General features: G+C 43.9%; 1 protein-coding gene across 1 annotated transcript; it reads right to left on the bottom strand.

Moving 5' to 3' along the window:
- Positions 1–15: 15 nt before the first annotated feature.
- LOC308467232 (magnesium transporter NIPA4-like) lies at positions 16–23,360 on the bottom strand. The gene is made up of 6 exons (XM_080988694.1): positions 22,872–23,360; positions 12,360–12,608; positions 7,700–7,756; positions 5,887–5,977; positions 4,842–5,002; positions 16–3,994 (listed from the first exon to the last, which is right to left on the bottom strand). Exons 1-6 carry the CDS (start codon positions 22,915–22,917, stop codon positions 3,390–3,392), a joined length of 1,209 nt encoding a protein of 402 aa, XP_080844820.1. The 5' UTR covers positions 22,918–23,360; the 3' UTR covers positions 16–3,389.
- Positions 23,361–24,326: the final 966 nt, after the last annotated feature.

Genomic DNA, 24,326 nt, shown 5'->3' with positions numbered 1-24,326 from the left:
ATTGAAATTTCCACCTTTTAAGAGTTTGTACAAAAAGATCTTTATTCTTCCCCTCTCCGAGTACAAATGAGTACCATTGAAATGCCATATGTTCAAACTTGGGAGTGGAGGGAGGGGCAAATCCAAGTTGTCCATCATAACTATTCACAAAGTTACATTGATCTTATTTAACTGTAAAATACATTCATTAGGAATGAAGATCCCCGGAGTTTTAAAAGACCTTTGTAGACAATGAGGAGCACAGACTTTTAGCCCACAGTTGTGGTCTGCCATAGAGTTTTGAAATATGACCTCTCAACTGAGTTGGCGACGTTTCATTGATCTCTGATCTGTAGCTTGTACTCATTCAGGATCCATCTCCTCCCTTTTCCGGATGAATGTTATTTGTCAGCATCAGTGCCAAAGCCAAAATTTCTGGTTGATATTGGAACTCTGTACAGTTTTACCTCAGGTTAAGAACTTAATTCGTTCTGGAGGTCTGTTCTTAACCTGAAACTGTTCTTAAGCTGAGGTACCACTTTAGCTAATGGGGCCTCCTGCTGCCGCTGGGCCGCCACTGCACGATTTCTGTTCTCATCCTGAAGCCCGAGCTACTATTTCTGGGTTAGCGGAGTCTGTAACCTGAAGCGTCTGTAACCCGAGGTACCACTGTACTATGATGGTGAGATGAACTTGGATGCACTTCAGTCTCTATGGAGCTCCACTCTCCAACCTTCCCATCAAATCTTATAAATCTTATTATGCCATTAGAGCTCAACAACCTGGAGGCTTCAAACACCACATTTTTTCCATTCCAGAAGTGAAGAAAGGACCTCAAATTTAGAAGAAACTAGAAGCTCGTCAACTTTTCATACCTAGCATCAAACACACATGCCACCATAAGTTTAGATGCCAATAATCTCCAGTTTATCATTTTGTATTGGATAAAGAAGCACAGCAGAATGAAAGTGAACCTTGGAAGGGTAACACTCTTACTGGAGTTCTTCCTTCTGGAATGAAGAACCACTGATTTAAATGACAAAAAAGGAGACTATGTAACTACAGCCAGAGCTTCTGTTTGTACTTCAACAGCTGAAGTATTACCAGCATGCAAAAATCAACTCTTTTTGCATCCTAAAATTTCCTTTAAAGTTTTTGCCAGCTCTCGGTTAATGCCTGTGCTGTCCGTATAAATCTTAGGATGCTGCTCTTTTTAAATGCACAGCTCTTGCTGCTGCTGCTGTGGAGACTGAGAAGTTGTCCCTCCCCATAGCAAGCAAATACATTTCTCCATGAAGTGGGAGCCTGCACTAGGCACTATGATTTGCTGTTTCACAGGAGCAGAACACAGGATCAGGATGTGGATTTTATGGCACCCAATGCTCGTCATTTCCCCCTGAGCCCCCTTCATTTAGAGCACCCTTCTCCAACCTTGCACTCTCTAAATGTTTTTGCCTGCTATACACATAGCCAGTCATGGACTCAGGGTTGGTGGGAGCTGTTGCAAAAAGCTTCGATTCATCATTCTCATGATTTCGATGTCTGTCCCCTAACCCTGCCGAATTTCTCTCTTATTGGTTTTCCACAAAAAGGGCATGTGTCTGTTACAGTACATTTTACAATTTCTTGGTCATCAAGGCTAAGCAAAAAGACTTTCATTGACCAAAGGAAATCTTACAAGCATTTGGGGAAATAGTGACAGTCATGGGACCCAAACCACCGTCAACTTTCATGACAACATAAATCCTGCAGACTTGACCCCAGTTTACACTGCCGTGATCACAACTGGGGATTTGAGCTGTACAGAAAGGTGGTTTTTTTTTGGGGGGGGGGGTCTACTACATACTTATAGAACTTAACATTGAAAATAAACACTAATGGTTATAGCCACTTACAAATCTTATTAAGAACATAACTAGCATGTTGCCCCCCCATTAATGATGGCGTAACACAGTACCCCAAACAGAACTCATGAGATACCACCATCATTCTGGTACTTAAGGCACTTTTGAACATGGAGGGCTATTGGCTAATAATATTTACATCACAACACCAGTCTCTCATATCTATCATGTTTAAAGCCCTAGCTTTTAAACATGGGTTCCTTGGGTGTGGGCCTGGGCTTTTCATGTTTCCCTGGCAGCTGTCAAGTCGTCAGAGTAACATGGGTACTGAGCCCAAGTGCACACAATGTGCAACCAAGCATGGCGCATGAGAAGTATGCTGCTTGTGGTGAGGAGAACTGCATCATCTTCCTGCAACCAAAAACTGGGCGCATGGACAAGATTCTTACCACCACAGGAATGAATACTGCAGTTGACTGATTCTCCTTATGGTTGTATGTACACTGTAAGGTAAAAGGTTCTCAAACACCCTTGGTTAGATGGCTGACCCTTTGGTATAATGGCAGAAGCTAACAGAAATACAAACAGCATTTTGTCTTACCAGAAGTTTACAAGGGATGAAGCGTATTTCACAATTTTGCACTGGCTGTTATGCCTTTTCATAATACATTATTACATAGGCACTATAGTACAAGAAATGGGACCACTATCAGAATTGTCCTCTTGATACACATTGGCACTGTAAGACAGTTGCCGCACTATCAGGGCAATAGGTTAATGGGTTAACTCCATCCACTTTTAAGCAGAATAACTTAATAACAGTGGAAGACCAAAAAGGCACTAAAGGGTAGTATGCATAGACAGAAAGACGCATGAGATATTGTCCCAGTGAAATTGTTCCCTCTTTAGCGTACAGATGAGGCAATCGCACGATGGTGCAATCACCCCTTCATCAGGAATTGTCAGGCAACAACAGAAAGCTAGTTGTCTGGGAAAAGAGTCCTAGCATAGCTTGATATATCTGATCTAATTGGCTCATCAGAAGAATGACTTAAGTTATTTTCTGTTAACACTTTCAGTAGAGGACTGAGTACTCAGGGTTGAAAAAGGCCACAAGAACTTTCCCTGAAGTTTCACAGGTCATGGACTTCAAATCTGAATGCTCTTTGTGGCCTCACAGCACCTCAGTATAGCCTCTGATGGGAAGATCACGTTGGAGGAGACAACGTCATGCAAAGGGGCCAAGAAGCAACTTCAACCACAGATGGAACCAATCCCCACCCCCACCCCCAAATGATTAATGAAAACCTGCTTGTCTGAGGCAGGCACAGTCAAAGCAGTCAAGGCAATTCCTGAGTATGGGGTGTGCGGTGAAATTCCAAAGGATGGGGGGAAAGGGTTACTGAGACAAAACGTGAGAGAGCTAGTTCACGGTATTCAACTTGGTTGCTATTTCTCAGAAGATGCGTACGCGTACCCATTAATGCAAAATATAGCACATGCCTGTATTACCTACACACAGTTCAATCCAAGTTCCTGCAGCTGCAGGATTGTTGCTATTAGGTTTCAGCTGTAGATCATGAATACTTTGGGTTTGTTGTCAGCCTTGATTTCTGGATTATCCAGCTCTATCAGGATGTTCTTGTCGTCCTTGACGGCTGGGGCCTCGTCAGCGTTTTGAAGGGTTTGTGGCAGGTTCCTCAAACTGATGTCCATATCTTTGAAGGCATGGAGTAAAAAGACCCCTAAAATAATGGTGAGGAACCCACAGACCGTCCCAATGATGTCCACCACAGACATGGTGACCCACTCCTTAAAGAGGATGACTGAAGTGGTGATGACAATGGTGGTAAACAGCACGTAGTAGATGGGGAAAACCATAGAGGTGTTGAAAATGTCCAGAGCTTTGTTGAGGTAGTTGATTTGGGTGGTGATAGAGGCCACCAATGTGAGGACAAGAATCCAGGTGAGTGGGTCCTTCAGAACAGGCCAGTGAGCAAAAAAGCCCTTAATGGCGATGCCTAGTCCTTTGACTGAAGATACTGAGAATGCTCCAATCACAGAACAGATGGTGAGGTAGATGAGAATGTTGGTCTGGCCGTAACGTGGGGCGAGGAAGAAAATCAGAACCAGGCAGACCGCCAACAGAATGCTGGCATAAGCAAGGAAACCTGAAAGAATGAAAAGAAGGGGGGGTGAGGAATTCATCACCAGGTTGCGGCAGTTTTATGAGGAGCAGAGTACAAGTTGTGGCAAGGCAGTAACACACCACTAACAGGTATAAGGAGTTCAACTGATCAACCAATAGAATCCTAGCTGTAAGAAATGAGAACTATTCCACCTAAACAAATGGAACTAGGTGAGGTGAGTCTGCCAAAAGGACTGGCACAAAATGCAGAAAATAAGCACACATAAGGGTGGGATCCAGGGAAAGACATGTGCACGAGCTCTAATTCATGCACCTGCATATATACTCAGAAGACCTATTTGGACATCTGCCTGAACAAGGTCTTAGAATGGAGGTGGCTCACTCTCAACGTGGCCCTCCAGATGTGGCTCCCATCATCCCTGACCACTGCCACTGCTGGTTGAGTCCAACAACACCTAGAGGGCCACAGGTTAACAATTCATAACTTAAAATCATGGGAGGGCATCATGCGCCCAACATCACTGGGCACACAGGCTCCTCTTTAGACCACTGTGTGTTTTAGTGCAAAGAGTCTGAAGAGGGTTTCAAAGTGTGCTCTCCACATTTAACACCCTTGCATGTCCAATTTGGCAATGGGGCATGAGAGATCTGTGAAGGGGGCAATGTCTCCAGGAAACAGCAGCAGAGGTGCAAAGACATTTCAGGGGATGGCACTGAACCACAATGCTCACAAATAGGATGACAGCCACACGGGGGATTCAAAGCTGAAGTGCCATGCCACTGCCATCCCACTTGAACAAGGGATTCAGATAATAAGCTACATTTATAGCTGGTTGGTGATACCTTTAACCTTCTGCTTTTCTGGTTACCTGGCTCTTTCAGTTTAGAGGCCATTTCGTCCAGGGTGGTGACCTCCTCTTCTTCTGGAGCATGAATCACAAGGACTGTACTACCCACAATGCTCAGCATGCAACCGAGTTTGCCCAGGAGATTCAGCCGCTCTCCAAGCAGGTACGAGGACAAAATGGCACTGGGTCATAGGGGAGAAAAATCAATAAAATTGCTTTGGGGTAATCAACATACAGAAAACTAACAAGAAGTCAGAATACATGGTTGTCCCATTAATAACAGCCTTCTACAGAACTTTGGAAACTTCTTTCAGTGACAAACAGAGAGATATATGCAATATTTGGACACTTCAAATCAGAATCAATCATCTGACAATGGGCATGTTCAGATGCTCATATCTTAGCATAATAAAGCTGATATATGGATGAGCTTTGGGTACTCTCACGCAAGCGGTTTGCTCCTCCAATCATATGCTAGCTGCCATGTGTATCAGTTGATGAGGAGCACAGAGACGGAAGAGGGGAGCAACTCCACCCACACATCCCTTCCTAGCAGCCCTTGAGGTTCATCAAGTCTTATCACAGCTGGGAAGAGGAAAACACTCGCTGTAACTTATTGACTGACTTCCAGCCCTGAGATTAATATTTAAGGGGTGCTGCTGCAATGCGTCAGGCTGCCACCACCACTGTGCACCCAAAGGGAGTTCATCCTTTGGGACCACTACTTTGGTGTCTCCACAACTCCCATCAGCTCCAGTTAGAATGCCCAATGGTTGAGAATGACTGGAATTTCAGTCCAAAACATCTGGAGGGCACCAGGTTGCTGGTTGCTGTTTTAAATGCACTCATTTAAAGTCATTAAAGTCACCCCTGTGTCAAAAAGTACCATGCAAGCTGCTTTTGGGGGGTGGGAACAGCCAGGCTGAAGCAAATGTTTGGCTTCTGGGTACTGGGAGAAAGTTATCAGGCTATTTTTCTGTTTGCATGGCCAGTCATGTTACTATCACTGGCATTTACAGACCTAGAATAAATATGGGAGGACAGAATAGAAACGAGAGGAAATCACCTTATGAGCACGCTCAGGGCTCCGAGCGGAGTAACAATTGTTGCAGGAGCAAAGGCATAGGCGGCAAAGTTGGCAGCTTCTCCTCCACCCACTGAGCAAACAGCCAAAGGATAAACAGAGAACAGGTAAATGACAATGAGTGCTATTCCTGCTCAAGTGTTTTTGTTCGCATTCAGCGCATAGTTTGGCCCAATGAAAAAGAGCAATGGAGTTAAAAACCAGGAGACAGATGGTTTTACAGCAATCATTGTTGTGTTGTCATTTTTTTTAACAAGAAAAGGCATCTTCAGAGTCATGTTGTAGATTCAAGGAACTCCGTGTGAAAAGTTTTGACCAAATATCTCCTGAGTAATGGATCAGAATCCAATATGGTGGCAGATGTGCCCAGCCAATTTTAGAAAATGGACCTAATCCTAGCAAACCAGACAATGCTAAAATGACTGATCGCCGCCTTGGGTCAGTAGCTTCCAAAGCCTTGGAGCACCTTTAAGAGTGTCATAAGCTTTCATGGACTAGATACAGGGGTCAGCAAACTTTTTCAGCAGGGGGCCGGTCCACTGTCCCTCAGACCTTGTGGGGGGCTGGACTATATTTTGGGGGGGAAATATGAACTATGCCCCACAAATAACCCAGAGATGCATTTTAAATAAAAGGACACTTCCTACTCATGTAAAAACACGCTGATTTCCAGACCGTCTGCAGGCTGGATTTAGAAAGCGATTGGGCTGGATCCGGCCCCTGGGCCTTAGTTTGCCTGCCCATGGACTAGAATCTGTTTCCAAGTCCTTCTGAAGTGGACTCTAGCCCATGAAAGCTGATGCCAGGGGCAGCAACAAGGTAGCCTCCTACATCTCCCACCACCCATCTCCCTCTGACCAGTGGCCAAACTGGGGTGGATGTGAGTTGCAGTTGCAGTTCAGAACATATGAAAGGCACCAGGCTGCTTACTGCTGGCTTATTCCATAAGGTGCCTTGAGGCTATTTGTTGTTTTTGGCCAGCAAACATCTCTACTGAGGAGTGAATCATTTATACTGTGATGAGCAGGGCCAGCCCACCCATGAGGCAAGGTGAGGCGACCACCTCAGGTGGCAGGATCCATAGGGGCAGCAGATCTGGCTTCCAAGGAATGTATCGCTTACTGCTACTGCTGATGTGGCAACCACAGCTGTGTCACACTCCTTGGAGGCTGGATCTGCCACCTCCTCAGCAGTTCCCCCACCCCATGCCGCCTCTACAGCAGCCTCTTGGTGAATAGGGTGCACTGCTGGTCTCCCACCCATAGGGAGGAAATGGTGAGGGCTGCCCTATTGGGTCTCTTGAACACAATTCAGAGTGGGACCCTTTACTCCCAATGACAGTCTTTTATTCCCACTTCAGCCACCAGATAAGGTTGATTTGATTCCCCAATTTGTTCCTGATGTAGATCTTAACTCAACCCTTCTTCCAAGGGGAGGACACCATTTTGTGGTTTGCCTCATGTACCAATACGTTTTGGGCTGGCCCTGGTGATGATCATTCCCTCCACCCCAATCTTGGTGATGAGCTCTATACATTCCAGTCCCTACAGAGAAGCTGAAGAAAGCTGAATGCAATGGTGGTAAAGACTGAAAGGGCATTTCCATATAGTTCAGTTTGATGACCTAGACATTTCCCATGTCATTGTGGGAAAAGGCTCTCAAATATCACTGCTAGCATGTGGGGCACTACCAATGGAAATAGCCTCCACATGGTAGCGGTAGCGAATGAAAAAGAGGGGAAGTGATAAAGATTTGATAGGAACAAATCCAGGCTAGTGTGAATAACCATACTTACTGGTCAGCAAGCCAGCCCACCACAGCCAGTCCCTAAGGTAGCCATGGCCACCATCCCCTGGGAAAGCAAAAGGCACACATGCTTAGAGACTTCAAAAGAAAATAAGAACCACATACTAGGTAAAATTAAATAGAAACAAAAAGAGATAAAACACATGCAAACCAGTGGGTTCTGGGTGCATTTTTAACTTCCTTCCCAGAATGACAAGAAAGCATTTCATGTTCAAGATAATTATAGAGAACATTTTTGACACACATCATCATATGAATTTTAGCCATCTCTCCCTCCATCTTATATCCTGCCTTTTCTCCCAAAGAAGCCCAGGGTGGCAAACACATAGATAATAAAAAATGCAATCAAAAATAGAACAAAACATATTTAACATTTCAAAATTGTTTAAAACTATTTCATTTTTAAAAAAATAATATTTATTAATAATTTCAGAATTACAAAAAAAATAAAAAAATAAAAAACAACACTACAATACAGAAAAAGGAGAAAAACGCAAAACATAAAAACCAATACAACAATACAACAAAAGAAAATAAAAAAGAAGGGGGGAAAAAGACACAAATCCCAAATTGCATATCTATAATTTCCATTTGCTCCTCCTCACACCTCCCTTTTTGTATTCTAGATTAATTAATTGTTTCAGCAAGTTCTTTCCATCTTTCTCAATTTTTGTTAAAAAATTTATCTTAACAATTTAACCTAGTAATTAACTCAACAAATCCTTTCCATCTTTCCCCATATTCTGTTATTCAAATTACCTTAATTTATTTAACCTTATCTTACCCCAAAATACCTTAAAGCTTAAATCTTAGTTTTCAAATATACATAGCTCCTGATATCATTTCTGCTAGAGTCATATAGTTTCATTCCAACATTTTCCCTAATATTCATTAAGCTAATTCTAAATAAAAAGTTTCCTTTATAAATTTTCTTCCAATCATCATCCAGCGTCTCTTCTTCCTGGTCTCGGATCGTGTCAGTCCTTGCTGTCCATTCCATCTAGTCCATCAACCTGGAAGCCTTATGTCCGAGGCCCTTAAGTCTCTTCCATGACCCTTCTGCAGTTCTTCTTCTTCTTGTTTATACTTGCCCTTTTCCTTGTCTTTTGCTGGTCTCTTTCTTAATTTCTTTCCTTTCTCATTGAGGAGTAGGTCTCTGGGGGATTCCAACCCAAAATTGTCTCCATCTCCCTTCATCCAGCCCGCCCATTCCCCACAGTCCCACTCCCCACAGTCCTCAATATAATCCAAAAAGTATTTAAAATCATATTTCAAGGTCTCTCCAAGGTTAGGAACCTCCTCAGCTCCAAACTCCCCCGGCCCACTCCAACTTCAATCTTCAATGACAACGGCTTATGCTCCTGTAGGGCCTCGGGTCTCTCCATTTGTATTATTTGAGGTGCAACCGCATCCTCCTCCATTATCGTCTGCACTTGCCCAGTCAGTACAGATTCATAGGTTGGTCCCTGGATGATTTCTGTATCAATGTTCCCTGTTTGTCCACAGTTATTAACCACAACAGTCAAATCCATTTTCTCATTCATCAAGTCCATCTTCTCGTGCATCTGTTCCAGCAAGGCATTTGTCTTGCATAAGGCAAGCACCCAATCTTCCTCCCAGCTCATCTTTGGTCAAGGTCAGAAAAGACTGTTCCCACGATCTTAATCTCACAGATGTTGGGTCCTCAAGTATACTGCAGCAACAATTTAACAAGCTCCCTCTAGAGGAGACAATTTCTATTTGTATCCATTTTTTTTTTAAAGACAAAGGAAAGTTACTTTCATTTTTCAGATATTTCAGATGTTTTCCAGATATTTTGTTTCTTTAAAATGCAAAAGGCAACATTAGAATCAACTTGTTTCTCTTCATTAGCTATCTGTCAAAATATTCCATTCACAGTCAATGAACCTCTCCAACAGTTTCTGTCTCTGACACCCCGTTCCCAGGTTAGAGACGGTGGAAACTTATCCTTCTTCACTCCCTCTCCTGCTAGGGTTAAACAGAGTCCCCCCCCCCTTTTTCTCCTGCTTCCAAGGCGGGTTTCAGTGATTCTGAATGAAGGAAATTTAGGCTTTTTTGACAGCTTTCCCGGCTTTAGCTTACAAAGTTTTTGCTTTAGTCTATATACAAAAAGCGGAAGGCGGACTTCCTGTTTTGTACCTTCCCGCTTCGATACCAAATTAAGCAATTTATTGATCCAATTTTCCGTTTCTACTCACGGGTACTTGTTTTAAGTCCAATTGTCCACAGGAAAAAGTCAGCGCTCTCTGGCAATGGCTGTGCAGCTTCACTCCGTGAAAGTAGCAGTCAGTTCGTAGCACCACGCTTCTCACCCCACTTCGCTCCGGAGCCCCTAAATGGGATTCCCTGCGAGTAGGGGGGCGCTTCTGGTGCCCTGCCGAACCCCACGTTCCCAGGCTTCCTTTGCCTGAGATTTTTAGCAGGTCCCCACCTTCGCCACGGCGGGAAGACCCAGTTTCCACGGAGCCCGTTCCTTCGGTCGGAGGAACTCCGCCATTCACCAATGGCGCTGACCCGGAAGTTGTTTAAAACTATTTCAAACTATGAAACACAACAAAACATGTAACAAATAATGTGTCTAAACAGGCCCACCAAAACGGAAAATTTTCTCATGGATGTCTAAAAGAATACGATGGTGTTTGCCTAATGTCGTTTGGCATATTATAATGCTTTTGGCCCAGGCCCTTTTGCACTCAATACTAAACTATGACGGGGTGGAGAATCTACTCTGGCTGGCAGGTCAGATCATTATCTCCCCAAATCTATATTAACAAATCCTGTTTTCAGGCTTCCAAAAAGCCTGGTCAGTGTAAGAACAGGATGCTGGACTAGGTGGGCCATTGGTCTGATCCAGTAAGACTCTTCTTATATTTTTGTGATTGTGATGCTACCCTAATCAAGTATTCCCCCTCATATGTTTTCCATTGCATGAGACTGGGGGAGGGGGATGACATCAAGGATGCACTTAAAAGATCCCAGTGCCTCCATTAGGTTCCTACCCCCTGACCCTACATGCTTTGCAGCTAAATGCCTGCAGTTGAGAACCAGCTCTACTTGTGGAAGCTCCCTGCAAATTTGAGGCCTTGATCTAAAAGCTATTTGTCAATGCATATCAGTATAGTGACTCCCACCATAGCTAACTGAACATTATTACTATTCATAATAATGATATCCTAGTTTTAGAACAAGACATGACACTGAAAAACAAGGTAAAAAAAAAAACTTTGTTGGAAAAACACAGAGTGAGATTATCAGCTGCTACACACAAGAATCCTGATTCCAGTATTTTATTGGAAACCAAAGCAGCTTAAGACTGAAAATAGGTACTAGCAAAACAGGAAGACCACCTATCAATAGATGTCAGACTTTCAGGAATGTTAAAACGCAAGAGAAAGAGGGAGGTACCTAGATACCATGACAACAAATATGGCCTGAATGCCTAGATGGGCATGAGATTAGATGGGACAGATACAGGGGAAGAGAGTAGAACAGCAAAGTCTAGAAACTCCATGGTCCTGTAAGAGCTATAGAACCTGTGTGTGCTCTTTGAGTTTATTTCCTTTTAGCAGGGACTGCTGATATTTTTCTAAGAGAAAGAGCTAGTCTGTTGCCTTCAAGCTTTGCAAAACAGGGGAATTAAGATATTCACTGGAAACCCCCCCTGCAAGTGCCTCGCACTACCACCACCATCCAAGGTGAGACGAGTTACTTCCAGAAAAACGTCTTCTCGGTGGTGGCATCCTAGGGGTGGAATGCTGAAGAGGTTTGGCTGGTGATTACATTATTGTCCCTTCAGTGTCCAAAACTGTTACCAAATTTATTAGGTGCCATTTTAATCTTGCTGACTTTTTTGCTGCTTTTATAATTTTGTGGATTTTGCATTATTCTATTTTCTCCATTAAAAAAATTATTTTAGTAAACCATCCTAGGAAGATTATTGAGTTGAGATATAAAATAGATTGTGAATGAATGAATGAATGAATGAATGAATCAACCAACCAACCAACCAACCAACCAACCAAAATATAGATTTAGTTAAATGCACTTGGGGACCCGCTTCTTATTTTTATCATATCTGCATGGTGTTGGTGTTGCTGTTGAGACTCACCTTAGGTCAAGCTGCAACAAAGTAGTGCAGAGATAAGTTGCCAAGTGGTCTCTCTCGATGTTGGACTGTAACTCCCATCAGCCCCCACCCAGTATGACCAAAGGTCAGGGTTGAGGCAAGTTGTTGACCAGCTATACCTGCCTACCCCTGGTGCCCTTCATCTACCAGTTGAAGTTCAATGGGCTAGATGGAGAAACGTGTCATACAGGCACACTCCTTAATGAACTGTGATTGGCTATAGTTGCCTGTTCAGGCAAGGATTTGCCTCTGTGTAATGTGTAGGCAAAGGCCCTCAGAATCCAAAACAATTTGAGGCTCAAAGTCAGATCTCTCAGCAATAGCCAACATGATACCCTCGAGATGTGGATGACTATTCCTGTCAATCAGTGGTCAGGACTGATGGGACTTGTGGTCCAAAACATCTGAAGGGCACCATATTGGCCACCCCTTGCCTCAGATAAAACCAGAGCTCATTCAGAAAATAATTCCCCACCCACCTCCTGAGCCATTGAAACCATACCTGCCCTGGTGCCTCCTGTCTCCACAAGCCGACGCAGTCCTTTTTTCTTAAGGATTACGCTGCTGCCAATCAAGAAGCTGGAGAAGATGGCCAAGGCCAAGCCAATGTAGAAGCCATATTTGTCTTCTATCTGTACCATCCAGTTTGTGTTTAAGGTGATATTATTGTGGGGTAAGACTGTTGAGCTGACATTCCCAACAACCTGACAGAACGTCTGCCCAGAAAGGCATGTCAGAGCTAATAATGAACCTGGGAAGACAAGAAAATGGGAAGAGGGCAGAAATTAAGACTTTAAGCAAATAATACATTTGCTGCCTTCATTTTACATGCCATGCTCAGAACATGCCATTATTTAGGTCCTTTGCTTCCTTGAAAGAAGAAAAGAAATGTCCTGCTAGATCACTAGAACATGAATGTTCTAGAACATGCACAAGAACACGATTAGCTTTTGCACTTATTAGATTTCTAACAGTTCCATGAACTAATAGATGTAATTACTGTATGGATGATGGAAGTAAGCGAATGTTACCTGTTCATCAGAATTCCCTTCTATGAAGAGCCATAGATGTTGCCAAACGAACGAACTATACAGCTGACATAATGCTGTATGTCTTGCAGTCTGTCTTACAATGTATTGCATCATATAAAGAGAGCATTTCTCAAAATCTCTTTCATACACTTGTACTGAATCAGTAACATTTCATCACTAACATCATTTATCAAAAAATATAAAACTGGAAAAACTTGACTGAGCTGCGACTGAGGATAATATCTAACCCCCCTTTTTTGCAAATGCAAATAAATCATGATTTACAGATTTATATGGGACTATATAACTGGTTGATTCAGACAATCAAATCTCATCTTAATAAACTGAGATATGAACACACCTCTTGTCCACCTTGGCAGCCCCTTCTCTACCCCCTTCGTGGAGTTTATAATGAACCATAGTTTCCTGATTCATCTGAACCAGGTTACTAGCTTTGGAACAGGCCAGGTTATTAAACTAACTTCAAACTCAACTTTAATATCCCATCTTGTTCCAAAGCTGGTAATCACCGTTTCTTCGTTCAGACTAAATGGGGAAGTGCGGCTAATTAGAGGCTTCCTGGTTCGATTGCTCCTGCCAAAAAGGAAGGAGTGAAAGGGATGCATTGGGCAGGAGAAAGGCTTGTTGAAATCTCGCTTACTAAGCCTAGACATGAATGTTCAAATTGTGCCAACAAATGCCCTATCCTTGTTAAAGCAACAACACTGAGAAAGGCTCAAAACTTGTGAAAATGAAATCAATCAATCAATCAATCAATCAATCCTACCTCGGCAAGAACTGAAATAAGTTAACTAAATAAAAGTCAGAGTCAAACTAAACACTAGTGATGCCTGGGTGTCATAACTCTGAAATTTACATGTCACATACATAGTTAACCACAGCCTGCTGAGTCCGCATAAACACAGTCACAACAGCAAGATGTTCCCACAGTTGCAAGTACAAGGCCAGTCATACCTGGAATGGCCTGAGCACGATATGAAGAAGGATAAGTGAGTAATTGTTCTGTAGCCAAGTAGAATACCTGACTTAGGCACGCTTTGTTCACACAAGCTAATAGTGACGCAAGAAATCATGTGCTTGTTTGCTTGCTACAGTGGCATAAATGCTTTGTATTTTGTGTGCTCGATTTTGGAGATATCCTGCCGAGTCTCTGTGAAGCAACTGAGAATAAACTTTTACCTTTCCACCCACTGTCTCTTTACTGGCCTGGGAGGGACAGCGTTTTGGACTTGGTACCGGTAACACTAGGAGAGAATAAAATATTCCCAGTGCAGTCAACATGCTAGATCAGTGGTGAAGAACTTCAGGCCTAGGGCTGAACGTAGACCTTCAGGCCTCTCCATCTGGCTTTGGGATCCTTCCCAGCCTGCATCCCTTTATTCCCAGCCTACTGCCTGGGCTGGATGACAGACAGAAGTGGGTGGGTACATATGTAGAAACCTTTAACTTTTATTTTAGAAAGGTAAGACCTGTTTCTCCACCCACTGTTGCCTCTGGTCCCACCCAGTACCACGGACATGTAGCTCATGAAGAATTTGACCCTTGGGTTGAAGAAGGTTCCCCTCAGGCTGGATATAAAACCAGGGGCGGGGGGAGAGAAAGGGAGAAAGGAGAATTTTTGGAGCATTGAATTGAAACACGCACTCTCTTTCAGCACATACATACGCATAGACTGCTCTAATAAAGCATGCAACATAGTTTTAACTGGAACGAACACAGATACAAATCAAGTTTCATCAGTTCAAATTTTTATCAGCACCCAGATCTAAGGTGTGTCAGCTAGTGTGGGTGGGGATTGATGAGCCTCCGTGATTCCCAGACTCAAGACACACCCAAGGCACCAATTCATTTACACCATAATACAAGACAGGTGGAAACGATTACACCTCTTCCATCTCTACAAAGCCACTCATTACTATAAATATCCTTCTTTTCTGTGACTAAACGGATTATGGATGGTTGAGGTGCAGAGTACAAACCTTACAACTCAAATAAGGATAGGTTGGGCAAAGATTCCTAAAGGTAAACTGTGGCCAAAGGGCTTGACAGCACCTGATCTCCATGTGTAGGTACTACTTTGCCCTCTGGAACAGGAGAGAAAGGAGAAGAAGCAGGTGCTGTCAAAACTTGTCCAGACCTTTTGTTTGAGCTATGCAAAGTGAGTGACACCTAAGGACTCCAGTGCTTTGTGGAGGACCTGGGTTAGGGCAGTCTGCTACTTGAACTATCAGAAGCAAAGAGGGAGGTGAAACATTCTATAATGTTACCAACTGATTAAAAAACGTTGTTTGGCCTGGGCTTGTGCCTTTAACAACAGTATGATAGCAGATATCAGCAGATGACCCTTTTAATGGCTCAGAGATAAACACTATAACCTGCTAATGGCTGCCCCCATCTGAAAAAGTGGGTGGCTACAATACAGGAAAAGCCTCATGGTTGTTGCTCCTCTGCTATGAAACCAGACCCTCCAAGTGTCCCTATTTTCCAGGGACATCCCTGATTTAGAGAAGCCATCCCGGTTTCTGATTTGATCCTGGAATGTCCTGCAATTCCTTTGTTGTTGTTGTTTAGTTGTTTAGTCGTGTCCGACTCTTTGTGACCCCATGGACCAGAGCACGTAAAGCACTCCTGTCTTCCACTGCCTCCCACAGTTTGGTCAAACTCATGTTCATAGCTTTGAGAACACTGTCCAACCATCTTGTCCTCTGTTGTCCCCTTCTCCTTGTGCCCTCAATCTTTCTCAACATCAGGGTCTTTTCCAGGGACTCTTCTCATGAGGTGGCAATTCCTTAGGATGTCCTTATTTTCATTGGAGAAATGTTGGAGGGTATGAAGTTATCTGGCCCCTGAGGCGCCTGAAGGCAATCCTGTACAGTATAGGAAAGGTTTTTAAAAAAATGTTTTTAAATGTTTTTATACAGGGTAAGTCTTTTAAAAGATGCCCCGTGGAACATGTGTACTCTGTATCCACGGGGCCTCTTTTAAAGGACTCACCCTCTATATGTTGGAAGCTGTCCAGAGTGGCAGGGGCAACCCAGTAAGATGTGTGGGGTATAAATAGTAAAAGTATCAGTACAGAATGGGATGTCCCTATTTTCATAGGAGAAATGCTGGAGGGTATCTGAAACTAGTGAACATGGGAGGTTTATTCTGTATCCTGCCCATTGGTTTTCAGGATATAGGTGATAAAAATATTTTTGTTTTTTTTTTTTTTTAAATAATATTTATTAAAATTTTCAAAAAAAAAAAAGAAAATACAGAAAGCAAGAATTTACATATTTTCATATATCCTTATTTTCATATATCCGCTTTCTGGGACTCCCCCCTTCCCCCACCCCTACCATATTCCTTTTTCATATTGTTGGCTCCACAAGCTCTCAGTTCTAATTAAAAACTTAATTTGTTAAACCATTATTCGAATTTAACATTTCTGCACTCCACATCAATACCCTTAATAAAACACAAAAAATTTCTTTCCCGAGGCCCACCCCATTTTCATTCCACAATTTCCCTTTTTTTAATAATAAAAACTCCCCACACAATAAAAGTATCAGAAATAAGAAATAAAGAGTATAATAGATAAGACAAAGCTAGTTCAAAAAAAAAAGAAGTTAACAAGCCTTTGGATTATAGTTCTCCCCCCCTGTCCCCGGTTTAATTTCCCCCTGACCACCAAACCATGTTATCCGCCTGGGATTCTTACAATCCATAAATCACCTATTTCCCCCAACTCCTTGCTGGTTTTTTCTTTTCTTTTTTTTTTTTTTTTTTTCCCTTTCATAAACATTTTTAGAACACTTAACTTCAGATCTGTAATAAAACTCCCCCCATTGTTCTTTCCAAATTGTAGTCCAGTTTCCTCATGTTCCGCTGCTGAAACGTTCTAATTCAGAAGCTTAGTAAGTCTGCAGGGATTATTATTATTCAGGAACAAAAACTTGCGTTCAGTCCCTTCCTTTCTTCAATAGAAAATTCTATTGTCTCCTTTAGCTGAACACCCTGTAGACAAAATATTGTTTCCGTTTCGCAGCTTTCCCAGAAGATAACCAGTCCTGTAAAATTCCAATGGTGTTTTTTTCACTTACGACCATCTTTGTAATGTCCCGAAACTCCTCTAGGGGGATTGTTATAACTTTGTCTTCTCTAGTCCAAAAGTCCGATTGTTATCCATATTTTCGCCATTTTGTATCCAAGTTTTAACAAATTGTAGCAAATTGTAACAGATTTAGCCAGCAAAGTTCTCATAATAAAATCCTCTCTGCTTTCCGACTTTGACAGCTACTTTGACAGCTGTCAAAATCTCCGTCTCTTTTCACCAGGCTCTCTCTTCAATCACCCCGGTTCCCAGGGGGGGGGGTTACGTTTCTTCTCCCTCAGTTCATCCTCCAGCACAGTTCTTATAATTCCCCATCGTGAAATTCTTAGTTTTTATCAGCAATACAAATCTTTTTGGACCTTGGTTGCCCCGTCCTTGTCTTGAAAGGTTTACAATAGGGGGGGGGACTGACTTCCTTTTTGGATCCCCCCCGCTCGTATCCAATTCAAAAAGAAATTCTTTTTTTCCTCCTTTTAAACCCAGTTTCCAAATTACTCACGGGTTGTTGTCTAAAAGTCCGAATTTTCAATAGAAGAAGTCAGCGCTCTCCGCCGGATGGCATGCGGCTGCGCTCGGCAGGGATAGCAGAGGACTCAAAGCACCACGCTTCTCCCCGGCACCCGATCCTTAGCCTTTAAAAAGGCTCCTTCACGAGTCGGGAGGGCGCTAGCGGTGCCAGCCGAGTCTCCATGTCCACGACCCTCGTGGCCGTGGTTTTTAAGGGTCCCCGCATCGCCGGTGCGGTAGGACCCAGCCCCTGCCGAGCAGACTCCCTCCGGAGCTCGGAGGGAGTCCGCCATTCGGCGATGGCGCCAACCCGGAAGTCCGATAAAAATATTTTTGAACTAAATTGGTTATTTAATCAGTTTTTTTTAAGAACCCTGAAATGCTTTGTGTTTTATTCCTTGCTATTACTGTTTGTTTGGTACATGGTTGCTTATTGTAAATCCACTTTGCTGCAGAGCTGTATAGGTGTTAAATAAATATATACAACATTTTTTTTAAAAGCACAGGCGCTCTGATGAAAAAAATTGTTGGCAACCCAGACCCTTAAAGGAAAGGTTGAAAGAAATGATGCGTACCCATTTGCAAGAGCTCTTTAAATGAGAGGGAGAGAACATATATACCTATGGTCTGATAAAACAGGGCAGGATTGTAGCTATGCTACAAATACAGTAATGCAAATGTGGCGTGGTGTTTTGACACTGGCAATTTGCCTGATACAGACCAGTCTTTGTGAGCCTGAAAACAAACAGTGAATTCTTATCTCCAACATACTCACAATGCCCTAATGTCATGTAGCCTTTTCCTTCCTCGGGGATTGACAAGAATACCAACATCCTCAAAAGCCCAAGTAAAAAAGAAAGGAGAAGGGGGAGGATTGAGGCCAGTTACAACCACACCAATTTATTTGCTCAGTTTCTGCTTCATTCTGCAAGGGGAAATTCAAAGAGAACCACCAAATTTCAACCCTTTGCAAGAGAAATGAAATGGGATCTTGGACATGTCTTCTGTCTAGCCAAGGTGATAATGCTAAGATGGAAGACTCCTGAGGGATCAGAATAGACTGTACAATTTCAGACTGGGGGGAGGGAGAAAGCAACTTTCGGGGGGGGGGGGGGAGAACCTGCACAGTCAGAAAACCAGCACAGAAGAAAATGGGCTGAGATACTATTTTTCTCCATGCTGCAGTAGTTTTTTAAAACAGTTTGTTGATTGAGTACATGTGAGAGTGATAAAAAACGGGTAACCCTCTCCCCCAACCACAGCATGAAGCAGTAAAAAGGTAAAAGGTAAAGGACCCCCGGATGGTAAAGTCCAGTCAAAGGTGACTATATCTCGCTTTCAGGCCGAAGGAGTCAGTGTTTGTCCACAGACAGCTTTCTGGGTCATGTGGCCAGCATGACTAAACCACTTCTGGCGCAACAGAACACCGTGATGGAAACCAGAGCGCACAGAAATGCTGTTTACCTTCCTGCCATAATGGTACCTGTTTATCTACTTGCACTGGCATGCTTTCGAACTGCTACGTTGGCAGGAAGCATGAACTAGTATAGCCCACTTGTGCATCATAAGATTTTCTCACCTCAGTCTACTGTGTGTGTAGATCAGCCCTTCGAACTTCCATAAAAAATCACAAAGGACAGAAGTAAACATCCAAATGTTCAGTTTAACTAGAAAGTCAAATTTCCAGCACAGGCAACAATGTATTTACTCACAAGTAGGTCTCGCTTTCAATAGGACTTGCTCCCTTTTAGGTTTGCAGGTGTTGGCTGTTTTTTATCAGAAGCATTTTGCCCTGTTCTTCAGCCAAATGAAAAAAAGGCACCCAAAGGAGCTTACAACTATAACGATGAGACCCACAGGCAGCTGACCCACAACCCACCACCTTCTCAGGATACAGAGTGCAAAATGTTGTCCAGTGAGCAATTCAGACTCAAATGGCTTGTCTCTTTACACCTTGGCCATGTTTAGGGAGGCATCTCTATACTTCAATGGCAGTGTCACACACAGCAGCAGACATCTGGAACAATTCCCAGTCAAGGACATTTTTAGTGAATTCTGGTCTTGAAAACATAGTTTCTAATTTTCAAGGAGAAAGTGATGTATATACTAAAGACTGATGGAATCTCAACGAAGGTCAAAGCCTTTAATTATGATACACACTCCATAGCCTGCCATCCCCGCCAAGCCAGATATTCATAAAATCACAAGCAGGTAAACCAACTGCCATGAAAGTATTTAGGATTATCTGATAAAGGAGAGAATGAAAGAGTTGTAAACTCATCAAAATCTGCCATACATCTTTCTTCCTTTGCTCTGTTTTCCCCCCTGAATACAAATAAAATAAAAGCTTAGAAAAAGTATGCCATCCATTCCGTCCTAATCTGTAGTGCAAACTTCTTTGAAATTGATAGATTTTAAAAATCTGTTTATTCATCTTTGGATCCCCTTGCTGTAATGCCTGACACCAAGAGTCACAAGCCAAGGTGATACTCGAACACTTGACTGAATCCCTGGAGGCTAAAAAGCCAGCTATTACTTTTTAGAAATGTTTATTGTGTATTAATTAATTTGATGCACAAACTTTGAGATGCAAATGGAATACATTATTAACAAGCTCCATCTTAGTTAAAGAATGGGATAACATTTTAGCCTCCGTTTCCAATGTATCATTAGATTATAAACGATGTCTCATACAACAAGAGATTTTATTTTGAGTTTATTGGATTCCATCATGATTGCATAAACATGGACTCTCAGCGACAACATGCTGTTGGAGATGCAGAATGAATAAATATTGTGGAGAAAGAGTTAAACATTTCAGAAGATAACATCATTTTAAACTATATACTTAATATATGATGCTTGACTATCAGACAGTGTAAATGGATTCTCCATTCACTCACATCTGCAAAAGGATTGATACTGATACATTGGAAGGACAAACATATGGATGAAGCATCCTTTAATTAATGGATAGCTGACATGACAACTCCTGCAACCCATGAACGGATCGCTTTCAGATGAAGATTAGGCATGGACAAATTTAATGATACTTTGGAACGTATTTATCAAAACCATAGTGATACATGAATCATCATATACTGAGGGAAACAATAAGTTTATCCATCTACATATATACAGTATAGTTTTGTATTTTATTGTTATTTTGTTAATGCTGTTTTCCTCTTCTTTTTAAAATGTTTTTAATATTTGGAAACCCAGCCAGATGGGTGGGGTATAAATAAGAAAATTATTATGATGATTATTTCTTTTTCCATTTTATATTCTTTCCTCCGCTATTTACTTTAAGTCACTATTATAACCTCAATAAAATATAAATATTTAAAAAGAGCCACAAGCCAATAAAGCCACATTAATCCAGGGAGCAGCCATCCTCATCAGTAGAAGCTAACAGAAGGTAATCTTGAAGACTTATGGGTCATATGCTTCTATTATCTTTTACAGCCTATTTCACAAGAAGCCTATGACAAAACAGACTCCTGAAAGCAGATGCGGCTTTTGATCCTGTTTCAAAACATACTTAGCAAATTAAGCAGCAGCACAAGGGCAGCAAAAGAAGCCATCTCTATTACTTTTGCTTGTGAATGGAGGGGAAAATCATTATACCCTATTGGAAGGTGAACAGGGAACCCTAATCTGAGCAGCACCACATTGTTCTGTAGGATTCACAAGTCACCACTGCTTTTCACCATTCGCACCACCCGCCTAGCACCCTAACCCTTCCACTGCTCCCATAACCCTATCCTGGAATAGGCAGAGGTAAAGGGACCACTGAATGTTAGGTCCAGTTGTGGCTGACTCTGGGGTTGCAGCGCTCATCTCGCTTTATTGGCCGAGGGAGCCGGCGTACAACTTCCGGGTCATGTGGCCAGCATGACTAAGCCACTTCTGGTGAACCAGAGCAGCGCACGGAAACGCCGTTTACCTTCCCGCTGGAATGTTACCTATTTATCTACTTGCACTTTGACATGCTTTCGAACTGCTAGGTTGGCAGGAGCAGGGACCAAGCAACGGGAGCTTACTCTGTGGCGGGGATTCGAACCGCCGAACTTCTGATCGGCAAGTCCTAGGCTCTGTGGTTTAACCCACAGCGCCATACTCAGCCCTAATTCCCAATCAAGCCAGCACAATTTAAGACAAGGCAGCTATTATACCTGAGCATGAGGGAAGTCTTCAGGGCTTTTTCCACTTTCTTATGAACTTTCTGTTTGCGGACATGATAATACTGGAGTAAATGCCCTGAGGGCCATAATGTTCCCAACCTCCCATGCTTTAATCTTTCCTTTGCCCTTTTACTTGTGGGATGAAGGAACCTTTGACACTCCCAGAGGTTGTCAGACTATTGGCTACACTGGTTGGGGCTGATAGGAGTTAGAAGTCCAACCTCACTGATACATCAGGGCACCGCAGCCCACCTGCCACCAGAGTTCTTGTTTTTCCCCCTCTAGGGGTGAACAGCTCAGTGCTAGAGAGTTTGCTTTGCATGCAGGTCCCAAATTCAATCCTTGGCATCTTCAAGTTGAGCTGGGAAACTCTGGGGAGCCACTGGGAGTCAGTGTAAACAATACTGGACTAGACTGGCCAAGGGTCTGACCTGATACAATGCAGCTTCCCATGTTCCCACAAGCGCTCACAAGAACTGCCTGTTCCATAAACGGTAGAAGAAGGAAATATACAATTACTCCTAATTCGATCTCACGACCACCTCGCTAGTTGAAGTAAAACACCCCCGGGGAAATCCTGCTCTTTAAGTTTGAGTTTCACCTGCAAAGGAGGAGACTGGCCGGTCTGATCGTGAGAACGAGCCCCCTTGCCAAACAAGCTTCTCCTTTTTATTTTTAATCTCTGCACCTGTCTCTTCAGGCGTACTTTGCACAATCGCTTGGCTTGCTTGCTTGGCGACCTACAGGCACCCGGAGGGGAGGAAACAGAGGAAGCTGCGGCAATCGCCTGGAGAACCGAAGGAGAAGAAAACGCCACCCTCCCAAACCCCACAGTTACGCAAATAAAAAGGCCACTCTTCGGAGCAACACAGATCTCAAGGGCGACGTGGGGCAAGAGGTTCCGAAGACCTTATAAATCTTCTGATCTCCCTCTTAGAATTATATGTATTCCAGCAAAAGGGGGCAAAGCGATTATTTTAATGGGTTTGTCTGCCAGCGTTGGAAGGACCGATCAGTTTTTTGAACCAGGAACTCGCCTGATGGAGATGGAAAGGTCTTCCTAACCTTGGGAAGTGGAAGCAGGAAAAGAAGAAAAGGAGAGCAGCCGAGCAGTCTCTTCTCCATCTCCCTCCTCGTAACCCGCGTGTGGCGGCCAAGCGAGCGCTCTTACTCACCGTTGGCGCAGCTACTGTTCACCCAGAGCGGCTCCGGTCGCTCCATGTGCTCCTTCCTGCCGAGGCTCAGCAGAGATCAGCGCATCCCCGGGAGAAGCGACGCGAAGAGGACGCGGCTGCCGGAGACGGGACCCAAGGAGGCTGTGGGTGCGATCGTTTCTTCCGCGCCGCCGCCGATCTTCGCTCGCTCGCTGTTCCCAGAGGGGCAGCGCAGCCCTGCCAGCCTGTTGCAGCGAAAACTCCAAGGAGTCTCGTTTGGCAAGAGCACCTTCAAGACTAACAAATTCTTGGGACAGCCTCTGCGCGCTCTTGGCTCTTCTCCCTTCGTCAGAGACTCGAAGTCAACCGGCTGGCCTCGCCCCAACCTGTGGCGAGCGGAGAAGTTGCCCTGGGCGAGAAATGAGAAGTGGCTGCTGAGATCACACCTGCCCCAGCCGGATCCACCACTCCTCCCGGTCCGGGTTTTCTCAATCTGACTCCGTCTCCCCCTCTCCAGAGGAGGGGCTTGTGCCCACGTGCTCTTCGGCGCCTACGCGCGTTGCGAGGCTTCCTTGCCCTGGGGCGGGACGGGGGGCAGCACAAATCCGGCAGGTGCTCGTGACTCCCGGGGTCAGATGCCACACATGTCGGGTTTCCTTGTTTCATGGAGAACCGCTAAGGTGAAAATGGGGGGGGGGGGGCTTCTCATACATGAGTTCAGCTCTGCCTGGAAAACTGACGCTTCCACTTTGCGTGTGCGTGTGCGCGCTGGAGGAAGTTTCTTTAACTTGCACTCTAAAAGTGGGAAATCCACGAAGCCTCTCTACCAAAAGCAGCAACATAAAATGGGCCTTGGATGCCCATGACTAGTTCGCACATGTTTTGCCAACACATATATAAGTCAGGGGTAAGGTAAAGGTAAAGGGATCCCTGACCATTAGGTCCAGTCGTGGCTGACTCTGGGGTTGCGGCGCTTATCTCGCTTTATTGGCCGAGGGAGCCGGCGTACAGCTTCCAAGTCATGTGGCCAGCATGACGAAGCCGCTTCTGGCAAACCAGAGCAGCGCACGGAAACGCTGTTTACCTTCCCGCTGGAGCGGTAGCTATTTATCTACTTGCACTTTGACGTGCTTTCAAACTGCTAGGTTGGCAGGAGCAGGGACCGAGCAATGGGAGCTCACCCCGTCGCAGGGATTCAAACCACCGACCTTCTGATCAGCAAGTCCTAGGCTCTGTGATTTAACCCACAGCGCCACCCGTGTCAGGGGTGGCTGGTGCTTATTGGCACCGACAATAGAACCAACAATAGGTGGAGCCAGAGCCAATGACAGGCAGAGCCAAGTCACCGGTGGAAGTTTGTCCCCAGCTGCCTCCCTGTTGAGTTCTGCAAGGGAAATCCAGAGACCAAGGAGGAGGAGGAAGCTGACAGGCAGGGTCATCCCCTGGAGTGGTTGTAAGAAGTAAGAAGGCTGAGGA

The sequence above is a fragment of the Podarcis pityusensis genome, assembly GCF_964106645.2.
Source record: "Podarcis pityusensis genome assembly, chromosome: 2".
Lineage (NCBI taxonomy): Eukaryota > Metazoa > Chordata > Lepidosauria > Squamata > Lacertidae > Podarcis > Podarcis pityusensis.
The sequence above is the reverse complement of the archived record's forward strand: the minus strand, read 5'-3'. Positions and strand labels throughout refer to the sequence as shown.

Coding starts and splice junctions, on each gene's coding strand:
- LOC308467232 (XM_080988694.1), bottom strand. CDS start 22,917: ATGGAGCGACCGGAGCCGCTCTGGGTGAACAGTAGCTGCGCCAACG. Junction 7,757..12,359: donor GACAGGAGGCACCAGGGCAG/GTATGGTTTCAA, acceptor TTGCTTTCCCAG/GGGATGGTGGCCATGGCTAC. Junction 5,978..7,699: donor GTGGGCTGGCTTGCTGACCA/GTAAGTATGGTT, acceptor CTGTTTGCTCAG/TGGGTGGAGGAGAAGCTGCC.